This window comes from Phalacrocorax aristotelis, chromosome 3 (assembly GCF_949628215.1).
Source record: "Phalacrocorax aristotelis chromosome 3, bGulAri2.1, whole genome shotgun sequence".
NCBI lineage: Eukaryota > Metazoa > Chordata > Aves > Suliformes > Phalacrocoracidae > Phalacrocorax > Phalacrocorax aristotelis.
In genome coordinates this window covers 60,778,993-60,792,816 of record NC_134278.1, presented here as the reverse complement: position 1 = coordinate 60,792,816, position 13,824 = coordinate 60,778,993, and the positions used below count along the sequence as shown (strand labels likewise).

At 37.6% G+C, this 13,824-nt stretch overlaps 1 protein-coding gene across 2 annotated transcripts in view; it reads right to left on the bottom strand.

Moving 5' to 3' along the window:
* Positions 1-13,824, bottom strand: part of LAMA2 (laminin subunit alpha 2) — a 387,452-nt gene that overhangs the window by 141,637 nt on the left and 231,991 nt on the right. For both annotated transcript variants that reach the window (XM_075087596.1, XM_075087597.1), the window contains exons 17-18: positions 11,324-11,451; positions 5,585-5,671 (exon numbers count right to left, since the gene is read on the bottom strand). In XM_075087596.1, the coding sequence (XP_074943697.1) occupies positions 5,585-5,671; positions 11,324-11,451 (215 nt within the window). The remainder of the gene's footprint in view (positions 1-5,584; positions 5,672-11,323; positions 11,452-13,824) is intronic.

The following is a 13,824-nucleotide window of genomic DNA, read 5'->3' as shown; positions in this document are numbered from 1 at the left end:
TACCATGTAAAACAGGTTAGTGAATCTGACCTCACATGACTGTGTATTTAAAGCAAAATTCTACTCGTCTCACAGCCTATTTCCTATTTATATTCTGGTCTGCTTTCTCTTTCCATTACATTTGCTCACACTTCACAGTAAGAGCAACTTGTAGAAAGTGAAGAAAAAGAAGAAAAATTGCCCAGTTTCAGCTAATGAAGTTATTCATGTGCATCTCAGATGAACTCCAATTAGTGTAGAGAAAACAGAGAGTATGTAAAACACATTGCATAAATTACTGTTGCCTACTACTTTAAACTCAGTTTGAAGGCAGTTCTAATGTACATAGATCTCTTCTCTGCTTTGTAGAAGTACTGGATGGTATGGCTGAGCAAAGATTTTGGGTACCATCCTAATACAGGAATGCAGAGTCCCACTGTGCTTTCACTCTTGTCCCTTTACACTCATCAAGTTAATCGTTTTCCTTGCATCCAGAATGTCTCATGAAGCTTCCAACTGGATCCTAAACAAAGCTGCCTAAACATTTATTAGGTGTTATTCAATATCATTAGCAAAGATTATAAAGATGGATGACTGAGACTAGGGAGGAAATGATAGTTGAATCTAATTGAACAATGTTTTGTAGTAAGACATTACACAAAGTAGGATTTTTTCCATCCTCTAAAACTACCCACAATGCAGACCATAGGCAAATAATATGTATAAATGGTCCAGTGGTTCGGGTGCATGTAAGCAGTCGAGAACATGAGTAAAATTTTCACAGTCTAGCCCACTATCCTTTATTCCTTTAGCATAGCCATCTTTCACAATTACCTCCTCATGGCAGCAATACATCACAATCATGTCATTAGAATAATTCAGGAAATCTATTTTCAGAACCTGTCACAAATATAGCCATGTACTGTACCATTGCACCTCCCTGTACTCCCTGCAAAGGAATGGATACTTTTTCCTTGGATGGAGGATATCTCAGCAACCACAAAAGACTGAATTTTAGCTTACTTTCATCAAAACAAATTGTCTTTTTTTCAGCAATGACATCTCAGTTACAAAGGCCATGAATGTCTCTTAATACATGTAACAATTAATAGCCATGTTTTATCAAAGCCAAAGAATAACTGGATAATGTATGCAGTTATCTCATTTTACCTAAAATGGATGATGTGTGAAGTTCACCCACACTGTTCTGAGATCTTTCTCACTTACTACTGGCATGTTTGTCATAAATCTGTATCTTTTGGTACTACTAATCTATTTGACTTCACTTAATGTGTATTCCTTTTCCTCTTTCACTTTCATTTAGGGATTAGTTCTGTATCTGATAGCATTCACAGGAACGTACCAAGCAGTTCACAGAAAAAATACTCCAGGGATTTGTGAGAAAATCACTGCTACCCATTTCCTTCTATTAACAGCAGGCAACCTTGATAACTCTTTGTATTCTCATCAGTTTAGACTTTGCTAATTAAAATTAGCAAACCCCTCTACTATCGCATAGCTATGTTTTATTTATATACATACATAATCTCAAATCCAGATTCAAGATGATCCTGAAAGTGGGGGTAAACCAGTCAAGCTTAAGAGAAAACCATGTGCGTATATCTGTCTAAATTCTTCCACTTTTTCTCCCACTTCTCCTGAAGTTGCAGGGGAAGATTAAAAAAATCCCACTTTCACTAATTCCATCTTTGTTCCCTTAAGGACATTTCTATTTCAGCTACTCTTCTCAAATTCAAAGCATCACATGTTTGGCAAGATTCATATTAAAAAAAAAACCCCAATAATGTATGTGGCATGGAAAATTACATTCATGTATTACACAAAATACATATCTAAATAAAAAACTGCTAAATACAACAGAACACCTCCGAGATGAAAAAATAAACAAAAATAGAAGTAAAACCAGTGAAGAAAGATTGTTTCCATATTTTTACTTCTTCCTTTATGCTCACCTTTACCCTCAAATGCAGGTGTGTCTGTGACTGACACTGTTTCTTTTTATTTGGCATAACTGGTGCTAAATATAGGGCTACTATACAAATATATGTGTATGTATGTGTACTGGGTCTGGCCAGGATGGAGTTAATTTTCCTCGTAGTAGCCCAAATGGTGCTGTGTATATACACATATATACACACAAACACAGGCCTATTTTATACATTTCTTTATATCTACTGGAAACAAAACCCTTGAGACATGGTTAATTTAGGCTGCAAATCCAAACACTTTAAAGTCTGGAAATACTATTTTTACGGTTGCTTTGACACTTATGTGTGTTCAACCTGTGTACAAAATCATGCAAAAGCCCTGTGGAAAAACAGCGTGTGACACACAGGTGAAAATCTTAACTCAGGTGCACAATACAAATGTTATTGTTGTATGACCAACCATAAATCTTGCATTTTCTAAGGTCAGCATGCCTACCTTTGCAACCTGTAAACAGTCCTGCATCACACATTTGTTGTATCAAATCTCCTGAATGTTTGACCATTTTCCCATCAGTGCTACAACACACACTTGTAGTTCTGGCACTAGTGGAAGAATTACATTAACTAGAAGGAGCAGCAGGTTGAAGCCAAGGGACTCACAAGAGTCTGTGGCCGGTGGCACTCTGTGCTAGACCTGAAGGATGGTGGGCTGGGGCAGGTGGGGAATGACACGACCCAGCTCACCCTTCTTCTCCCACTTAAGTTACACTGACTTCTCATCTCTACTTCTAGCAGGAAAAGGTCACTTGAACCATATTAACAAATGAAAGTGTGCTACAGGAGAAGCTAGACTGACACCCATTTGCTTCTTTCCCCTACACTTGTATGCTCTTGTCTGTATCAAGACTGCGTAGTTGGAAAACGCATATCAACATCCTGTAAATGTGCTGGGCTCAAAGGACACCTTTTTTACATTCTGTGGGGTTAGAAGAGTGTCTGTCCTACCTCATATCCCTTGGGAAAGTGGGCGTTAAGCAAGAGAAGAATGTAAGACTAATTCCTTGGGGAAAAGGTTTAAATGGGGAAGATGGGCTTCCTCTACAATTATTGATATCTGGTAACACCCAACACAGTTTATAACTGCAATTGTTTTGATGGTGCCAGGAGCCAGACCCCTCAGAACACTGAGCAATTTTGGCAACATTTTCCTGAAGAGTTCAAGTGAGAGAAGCAGCAAATTTTTGACTTTTTACAAGTCATATATATGTATCTGAAAGATGTTATTTCCCTAGGTGGCAGAGGATGATTTTGGAGGCCAAATGTACTGTGTACGCTCACTTCATGATACTTGGCACATCATGATAATTTAGGACTGTGCAGTTAATGAATCATGTGGCCCAGATCATTTGTCATTTCGCAGTTGCTAAAATTAAAGAGAATTTCATGTAAACTCTTTTAGCAATTATACAATCAGTATTAATAGCAAAAGGCAACATGCTTTCCCCTGTTCTTTATTATTGACAACTGCAGGCATTTCCAAGCAACTTGTTACAATTAAAAGCAAATAGCTCTATCAGCACTGGATTGAATTCCCTAATTTCCAGTGGATTTATATCTCATGGTTACAAGGCTAAGGGCTGATTATTTGCTGCAGGATGTTGGTATTCAGCAGGGAGTAATCCCTCAGGCTACAGCAGCACTTTTTCCTTGCCCTGTGAAAGTTTTCTTATGGCAGGACTTTTAATAATCTCTCTCATTCTCTCTCTCTCATGTATTCTCTGCTGTTTAATCAGGTGTGAGTTCGCACAGTATTCTCCCCCTTAGCTATGATATGTCCTGATTTATTAACCTCTATTCAGCCACTTATTTTTACAAAACTTTCAGGAACAATTATTATCTTTGAGACCTCCTACCCTTCTATCAAATTTGGTTGAAATTGACCTACAAGTTCAAATGTCTTTGCGGGCAGCCAGCCAGACATGCACAAAAAGATCACACTAGCCTCATTTCCTTAGGCAATCAGGCTAAAATCCAAGCCTGCCACTTATTCAGATTCTGTCCTGCTGCATCTATAGCCTCTCCTCCACTCAGAAATACCACTTGTTGCTAATGGAAGCTGTCAATGACCCTGCATTGACAAACTGCCACCAAAGTGCTCTTGATGTGATTTATTCCTGCCGTCATTAACTTCACAGCCCACTAGCTGAAAGAAGGTGTTGACTTCAAGACAGACAGGAAAAGACAGGCAGAAATAGCACACAGCAGGAGCAGACTCAGTGGTGATGGGTGGAAGCAGGTGACAGCCTGCACTCTCACTTTAGGACAGATATAGCACAACAGGGGATTTGAAAGGAAGTAGTTGTAAATGTAAATTGGAAAGACAGGACTAGAGGGTGATTCACAGCGTATGGTCAGGTTTCTGCTTTCCCGGTTGGCTCTGCCTCTTGGTTCATTCCTACTTTTTCTCAACCCAGCCTGAATATTATCAGTCTTCATTGAAAGGCCGTACCTTTTTGTAGGGTTTACTTCAGAAAATGCTGCAAGAAGCTCATGAAAGTGCCAAATGGCAAAAGACTACTAAGCAACAAAAGTACCATGTTTTCATGCCACATAACTGTCTAGCAAGGTGTCAGACAGTTATCTGGCTCCCCCAACCCCTCTTAAAAAAAGATGTCATTTGCAGGGTCACAAGGGACTGGGATCATGGAGCCAAAGCCAATGCTGATTCATCATGACCTCCAAACAACTAGCAGAGGTCCCCTGGCACACTAACTGCTCCTGAAAGCTCTTTCATCCTGTGAAATCCCAAGGGGTGGAAAGGTGTGCAGACACTGATGATATCCCTCATCTATGCAGTCTCACCTCCTGTGGAAGGGGGTTCCCAGGAGCTTAGCACCTGCACTCACGCTAGCTGCCTGTTCCATTGAAATTCGCCATGTGATCCTTTCAGAATAACAGAATAAAAGAAGGGGAGAGAACTTTCTCAGTACTAACCCATCACTCAGACCTGTCATAGCCAAAGACAGACCAGACATATTTTTTTTTATTTGTCCTTGTACAGGTAGTAATGAAGTGTAGAAAATATATATCAAGCTTTTCTATGTACATGGCAAAGAGGAATTCTCTTTTTTGTCATTAAAACCTAGCTTGTTCTATTTGCTAAATAAAGACTGCAACAGGAAATGAGAAGCAACAAAAATATAAAATATTATTTAAAAAATAATTAAAATCATCAATGTATTAGAAGATCTATATTTTTGCTGCGTATTAACTTTTCAAAAAGAGGCATTGGTAATTTATTGAATACTCGATTCACCCTGCTCTAAACCTTTACATAACAAAAGAGACAAAATAATTATAAAAACCTCAGAAGAGTGACAGAAAAGCTAGAAGAATAACTTTTTTAAAAACAGGCTCTTCTCAGCAAATGCTTCTTGGAAGCTTTGCACTTTACTGTAAAGTAAAAAAAAACAAGCACTAGAAATATACAAATGCATGGACACAATATCAGAATAAGATGCACAGGAATGTCTTCAGTGAGTTTCAGAACACAGGAATGGGGATGACGGGGGAAGTAATAAAAAGGTAGAAGTGTTCCATGTGATAAATACTTTTGTTTCAGATCTCATATGGTTAAAAGCACAATGCTTGCTTACCTTTCACAGCGTGGTCCCACATACCCAGCTGGGCATTCATCGCATATTAATCCACGACTTCGGTCAAAATGGCACGTTGGGCTAAAGCTGTGTTGTTGGTATTGGGTAAACACAGGGACAAGGAAGAAACATAAAGAAAAGATTTTTAGCAGCATAGCTCTTTGCCCACTTCTGAGATCGTTAATTTGCAAAACAGTGCCCAGGAAAAGTGATTCTGGTCTAGGACTTGGGGATTAAGTTTGACTCCAGCAAATTGAATTTGGAATGACTCTGCTATTTCTGCGACACTGAATATAGAGTAACGGATGGCAGCATCCCAATAGCCTGTTATTACGGGACTTGATCCTGCCACCGAGTGGTCTGGATACCATTAAAAAGGCAGGAATGTACAGCTGTTTGTTTGCGCCCCTGAGGGCCTGGCAAAACAATCTATGCCATAATGTGGCCCCTATATAAATCTTTCTGAAGGACAACTGATTTGAAAGCTCAGTTAACTTTGCATATAACCGGCTGTGAAAGGAACCCAGTGAACAAGAAAGGGGAGGGGCAAAAAGGGAAATATCTGGTGCAGCTTCCCAGAGAGTGCATTTGAGTAAATTGAGTGCAAATGACCTCAAGCAACAGGCCAGACAGGCACGCTGAAATTTAAGAATAGCTTGCAGAGTAGAGAGCTTTACCTCTTTGCTATGCTCTACTTATTTTTAGCTTTTTTTTTTTAATAAACAAGAATACCATAGGCATTTGCCAGCTCCACCTCTCAATGTTCGTATTTAACTCTGAACTGTGCTCCCTCACTGTTTAGCATTTTGCTTTCTGTAATCTTTCTTCCTTAACACACTTTTGTGAGGAAACCTCTTGACACTCTACATGCCACCGCACAGAAGAAGAGGCAACTTGTTCTTCTATCATTCTGGAATGATTATTAGAGACAGAGACATATGAGCACCTTTATAGGGCCTCATATAAATAATGGTAATCAATTCCAGTCAAGCAAATAGAAAAAAGGAAAAAAAAAATGGGAGCAGGTGCATAGTGAGGTGACTATTCACAACAGAAAAACAAAGTATCTATCTCAAAAGAAGATGCTAAACTTATCTTTTGTAACCTAGGAAAACAGAATTTGAGACGGAATGTAATTGCTCTAACAAAGACATCAGAAGGAAGGTATATTCAAGGTAAAAGTTCATGCTACAATAGTAACAAATAGACATAATCCGACCTCGGATAAATTAAATCGGGATATACGATGAAAGTTTCTGGAAAATAATAGGCATGGGGAAGCCAGAAAAGCTTAGCTGGGATCATGTAATGTGATTACCTGCTGGTGACTGGACCTCACTTCTCAGGAGTCTATCCATCCTATGATCTGACCTCAGTTACTCTTTATTCTGTTTCGTTTACAGATTATTTCCATTTATAAATAACCTGTCTGTCATTAGGCAAGTTATTCCACAGACAAAAGAGATCAGTATGAAAAATGTGAGACGGTCAGGTCCAGTAAACTTAGACAGGTATTGGGATTTTTGTCTTTCCCATAAGGATTATTTTGGAATATGTCATTCAATTAAGAATAGATTCATGAATGCATGAGGAGCCAAATGAAGAAACAATAATTGTTCATTCTATTTTTAAATAGCAATGAAAGCAACTTTCAATTGAGGCACACATTATCATTCAATCTAATGAGCAGCACCTGACTTATTTCAAATAAGATCCTGCTTGTCAGTCCCAACCTCACTCTCTCTAAGAGCTACATAGGAAAATTTGTGGAGACGCTATCACAGCTCATTATAGCATTGCACAAGATTGACTGTACCAGTTCCATCAAGAGCTCTGAATTCAGCTGCATATATTTTTGAGGATAATAATAATTAAGTACTTATTATTACTAAGCAATAATAATTATTAGCAGAATTTCCATGTTTTAAGGGTTATGCTCAGACCTAGCATCCTTTGATTCTTTCTCTGACTTAATAGTCAGTCCACATCTCAACACTAAACATTAATGTATTAGAGAAATTCCCATCTGCATACTATAAAGGAAATACGTGATAGCAGGGTGAGAAGAGTTTATCTTCCTGATTATTTAGAATCTCATTACTCATTAGTGAAAAATGCTAATGAACAGTGTTTATTGATCTGCCGAAAGAAGCTTCAAAAAATCTTAGTCCCCCTTGATTCATCATCACTCTTTTCAGTTTTTACACAAGGTAACAACTTGTGTAAAAATTAATACCAGTCAGAACATGGAAAAAGTATGAATACACAGTATGGGTATGTGTGTGATACGTCTATGTTGGGAGACAGAGCTTCCTAAAGGCTTACAAGTATGTTACAGAAAACATCTCTTGGGAATAAATTTGTGATGTTATTTAATTCTCCCAGAAAATATTAACATTCTGAGACCAAGCCGAATTTCTAGTTCACATGCTACAAGTTTACTTGTAGGCCTTCCCAGGCTGAGTGAGATATCATCTATCTCCCATTTCCAGTGATAAAACATGCCTGTCAGGGTCTTCATTACCCATATTAAATTTATTGCCACTTCAGGAGAAAAGCAGTAATCATCCCAGACATCTACATTTGGTAGAAAGAATTATATAGTAGTCTGTCTGATAATTTCCATGGAAAAAAAAAAATCAATTTATTTGAAACTCCTTAAAGACTAAGAATGTTAGAACAGTGTGTAAGACTGATGCATTAATGAGAAGAGATAAGAGGAAGAAGTCAAGCGTGCATTACATATGCCATTTATAATATGGGTATTGATTTCATTTGCATCATATAAGTACAAACATGGAGACATATGCAAAAAGAGGAAAATATAGCCCAGGATCTAGAAAACAAGCTCAGACAACTTAATTTTGGTTTCCTGATTTGGCCAAGTGTTCTTTTCTGACATATGGCAAGTCACTTATCACTGTTGTGCTTCAGAAGGCGGTTTTATGATTGGCTTCAATGATTGCATATGGAAACTGCTGCCATTAGGAAAGAGGAGAGGGAATGAGCAGCAGTTAAATCAGCTTAAGTTAACTATAGAACAACACTATCGCCACCACGTTTCTAAAATGGATGGAACAGTTCTCTTCCACCTTATGTAGCATTGCAAAGAAAAAGAACCAGGTGCTGTGAAAACAGTGATGGGAACGATTATAAACCTCATAAAGAAATAAGACACTGCTATACAAGACAAAACTAATTTCTTAACAGAAATGTGTCTCAGAGGTTCATTACATTGATAATATTCTCTAGGCGCCAGGAGCATAGCATTATGCTTAGAGACCTACAGATGCCCTGTCATGCCATGTTAGGAATTAAATACTACAGGAATTAAAATCTATAGTCATCTATTTATAAATATTTCTACATAAATTAGTCACTTGTTAGGTTATTCAGAAATAACATCTGTACAGTGACATGAGCTTGGTAGAAGTTTCTTTATTTTTCATGTGAAGGATGTGTGAAGGAGTCTGGATTGTTTACATATATTATCCCTAGCATACCAAACTCACTGCCAACTAAGAAAATAAAACTAGTATTTCAACAGCCTTCATGTAACACATTAAATCTTTAACAACCTCTTTTTTTTCCTTATAAACAAATTTAATAATTGGTCTCAAACTGTAAAGCGATCAGAGCTTGAACCTTACAATGAGTTCTACAAAGCTTGAGGATGTTGATGACAGTTTTGCTTTTGTCCATTTCAGAAATAGGGAGCTATCGCACAATTCTAATGCAGGGCTAAACTTTGTAGGGTTCAGGACTCCCACAGTTTCACAGTTCAAGAATGTTTATATTCTGTGTGTGTTTTGTACCTATGTTTTTCAAGAAAAGTACATATTAAAAAGGGGAATCTCTTGTTCAATTTTAAAAAAGGAAAGTAAATCAGCCAGAACTCTGATGAATATGTAATAGAGGTCTCCAGGCGTTTTGCCAATAAAAACCTAAATTCAATCTATTTGACTTGGTTTGTTGCACATCTGCACAAGATATAAATGTGATAGTGTTTTTCCTGCTTTGTCAGTACAGTGTTCTCAAACAAGAGAAAGAGAATTAATTAACTATGCAAGGAAATACTAAGTATGTGAGAGCAATGAGGATGTCAGAGGAACCACGCCTGAGCAGCAGACATAATAAACCCATGTATACCTAATAAAACCAACCGAAGAGCTGTGATAACAGGAAAGCAGGCTCCCATTCTACAATCCCCTGGCATTTCTGCTGATAAGTGCTTAGATTATTCCTGCCCTGATCAGTGCAATTTTAATAGGACACAATGCCACTGTAGGCAACAGCGTTAGCCTGAACTACTTAAGAGCAAAGTCTGGCTCATCTGTGCCTTATGTTGGCACACTGCCATTCAGATGATGTTCTCTTCGTTACCTGCATCTTGCAGAGCTCCCTCTCTGTGTGGGTGGTAGCCACCTATTTTGCCCTGTAAATCTTAAGTATTCTTTATACTCTTAAATAGTAAAGTGCATTTAATTGACAGAATCTTGACTTCTGTTTTGGGAAAAATTGAGTGAAATAGAAGATGCAGAGCTGAAGGGAGAAAAAAAGAGATTACTCCAGTGGGTTTATCGGCTCCTATAGCCACTTAAAATGTTTAAGCTGTGTCAGGAGCTTAGGACGGGGCAGCCTCTGTGCATAGTTTACAGTCTTCCAGTACAATCCTACAATCCTTCCGAAATGCTTATATGGACTAACAGTGATTCTTCTCAGAAGGGAGCCACATCCAGTTTGTGGCTGGAATTTGGGCAAGCATTACTTACTACTGCAAACCTATCAGACACATACTCAACAGTTCCTGAGCTTCCTGAACAACTATTGTATGTGTTGCACCATAGTAGCTCTTCTGCATAATCCGGACATGTGCCATTTACACCAGGCAGGGCTCCTTTTCTCTGAAGCCATACTGGATGGCATAAACCAAATGTTCTAATTCAAAATGATACACATAATTTGAATTTTTTTAATATGCACAAGAAGAGCTAACCAGACAAGATTCAGAACAGTTTTCTTCAACTACATCATGTCAAGTGATTTTGGTATTGTCATTTCCCAGGTACTGACTAGGACAAAACTAGTCAAAAAGTATTCAAGCCACTTGTCTATTAAATTGTAGGTAGCAAGTAGCACAGACAAGCTTTTGTAACAAAGGAAACGTTTGTTCTTAGATCAGAGTTTTGAATAACTTTTCACTATTATTTTTATTTAATAAAGCAAATTTATAACAATTATTCTGAGATATGCTGACCAAATGTTTTCACTTGCAAGGTCATGGGCTGAATTCAGACTCCAAATGAATCAACAAATGCTGACTGGAAGAAAAGGAAAATTAAAGGCAGAAGAAATCACTATTTTATCTGATCAGCATAAATTGAATTTAATTGTTAAAAAACCCCACATATCAAATCCATAAATTCAGCTTTAAAACTAGAAACAATTACTCTTAAGGAGGACAGAAAAGCAAATGTTAGTTCTTGATTCAAAGAGCAGTCATCCAAATTCTGTATTGTTCTTTTTAGCTTAGTCTCAGCCAGCTTTTGTCCTGATCTTTGCCTCTCAGCAAAGCTAAGCACTCTGTACAACTGTAAAAAGAGAATAAAAGTTTATATTGCAGAATATAATTTGATTAAAATACAAAGAATCTCCAGTGTACCTGCAAAAGTATAAATTGAAAAGTTATGCAATTTACTAAGTGAAAAAGTGCAATTATGTAATAAATATACATCTTACTTGTTAGAAGGTATATTTAGGGGACAAGCACACAGCTGACAGTCTTCAGCTGTCCCTTTAGTAGGATCACCATAGAAACCAGGAAGACATCTATCACAATATGAACCACCTGTGTTGTGTTTGCAGTCCTAAACAGAAGATAAAAAGTACATATTTGCTATTAGAGAACTTATATACGGAAAGTCCTTGAACGTCATTCACCTAGCCCGTCCTCCCAACAGGACTGTAAGAAGCCTGCAACGTATATTCTAATGTTCTGCAGCTGGTTGAGAACCAGTTCTAGTGGTTAGCTTCACAATCAGTGCTTCATGTGTCAGGTATTTCTGTTCTTTTGGATAATTTTTCTCTATGTAAGGCAAAAAGAATGTTTAACTGCAGACCTTTATCCTTCTACCATACAACAGGCACATTATTGGTTTAGCTTGCTTCAAGAAAACCAATGTTTAGAGCAGCACAAAACAGGTTTGATATTGTAGTCTTGCAACAAGCCGTATTTTGTGACAAACAGTTTTCGATGTTGATCCCACAAATACAGCCCAGACTACATAATTTGTAAAAATTCATTATTACATTAATTATTTCACACCTAAGTGCATTAGCTCATTATACGAGGTATATGGCTAGCAGTATACTAAATATATTTGTGAACAGTAGCTAAAGCCTGAATTACCTAATTAATACTTGTTTGCTAGAATAGCATCCAGACTCTATGAGTAAAAACAAGTATGAATGTACTATATACGGGGCCCTATCCACAGCTTGTGTTCCTGTATGCGACTGGCTTTCATAATACAAGAGACATCTTATCTGAGCATATGAAGCATCCAACATACTACCTAAAAATGACAGCACTAGATCTGCACTTTTGTGTATAACCTTTGGCCTGATCTCAGATTAAATAATCTTTTGCCAGATTGGGAATTGGTCCTCTGAAAACAGGCTTCCCATGCTGACTTATAAGAACCAAGTTTTAAAAAGTAATTACCCTAATTACTAAACATGAGAAAACACCTCTTTCCTGTGAGGGTGCCAGAGCAGTGGCACAGGCTGCCCAGGGAGGCTGTGGAGTCTCCTTCCCTGGAGACATTCAAAACCCGCCTGGACGCGGCGCTGTGCCCCCTGCTCTGGGTGTGCCTGCTCAAGCAGGGGGTTGGACAAGATGATCTCCAGAGATGCCTTCCAACCCCTGCCATTCTGTGATTCTGTGATACCCCTTCTCCTCTTTTCCCCTCACTATATAGCATTTCAAAATTTGAAGTAATTTGGCAGGATCCATGATACGCTCAGCAAATGAATTTTCTGGCTTAGACTTCTTCCTTTTTTTGGTCACATTTTGCATACCACACTATTCTTTTCATTGCTATTTGCTACAAGACACCCAAGTGTAGCCCTTTCACAGTGTGAAAAGAGAGAAATGTTTTTGGCTTTTAAATGTCATCTTGATGTGCTTGGGTATAGACTGAAAAAGCATATGGCAACTTGAAAAGGCCAAAATGAGCCATGAGAGAGATTCTGTTTAATGGCCTGTGTTGTGATCTGATTTAGACAATGGGCCAGATCAAATCTAGAATCTGTTTCATCCAAGCTGCTGCTTAAGAATTCTTGAGGGTTTGGTTTTGTTGTTGCTGGTTTTCTTTTTTTTTTTAAGGTGTAGGTATTTCCAAACTTACGGTTTAATTTAAAATATTTTTAAGAACACTTTAAAACTGTTTTCCCATTTGCAATAAGTCATGCGTATGGTACAGAGAGACTGATAACACCATTACTGTCTGAAAGACATAATGTATCCTCAATAAAGAATAAAGAAAATGGCACTATTCTAAGAAACACCAATTTTGTCTTCAGGACTTTCCAGGATTGCAATGGTTTGTAGAAAGTTTTTTGCATTGTGTTCTGCATAGCCAGTACCATACATTTGGGCATCTGAAAAAGCACAATACTGTTTTCAGTTATGAGCACACTGGAGTCAAAATTATCTGTCTCCAGAGATGCTGTTTGCTGTTTTAAAGGGTGCATGTTTATTTCTTGTATACAATCAGCACATCTTTGGAATGAAAGCATTAGTCACAATATTACATTTTTACATATTTGGTAGATTGTGAGCTGATACCAATTACTGAGACTCTTAGTCAAACAAAATTATGGCTTTAGAACCATCAGCTGGGTTAAATTCTACTTCATTAGGTCATTTAAATCCATTTGATTGTTACTTCAAGTGCTGTCATTCAAAAATAATCTACTGGCCATACTGAAAAAGTAGCTGGGAACATTAAGATATGCTTTTAAAAGAAGATGTGACAAAAATAATTTAAGTGTTTCAAAAGAAAAATCCTTTGCAATTCAAATTTTTTGAGGCATCATGTCAAATTATTTATACTTTTTCTGAAAAATAATGGATTCTTCTTTTGTGTTAAGTTTAGCTTTAAATATCCTTAGACATATCTTGTTTTTGAAGAATATGAATGGTTTATATGTCGAGGATGTTATTAAAGTGAGAGCAG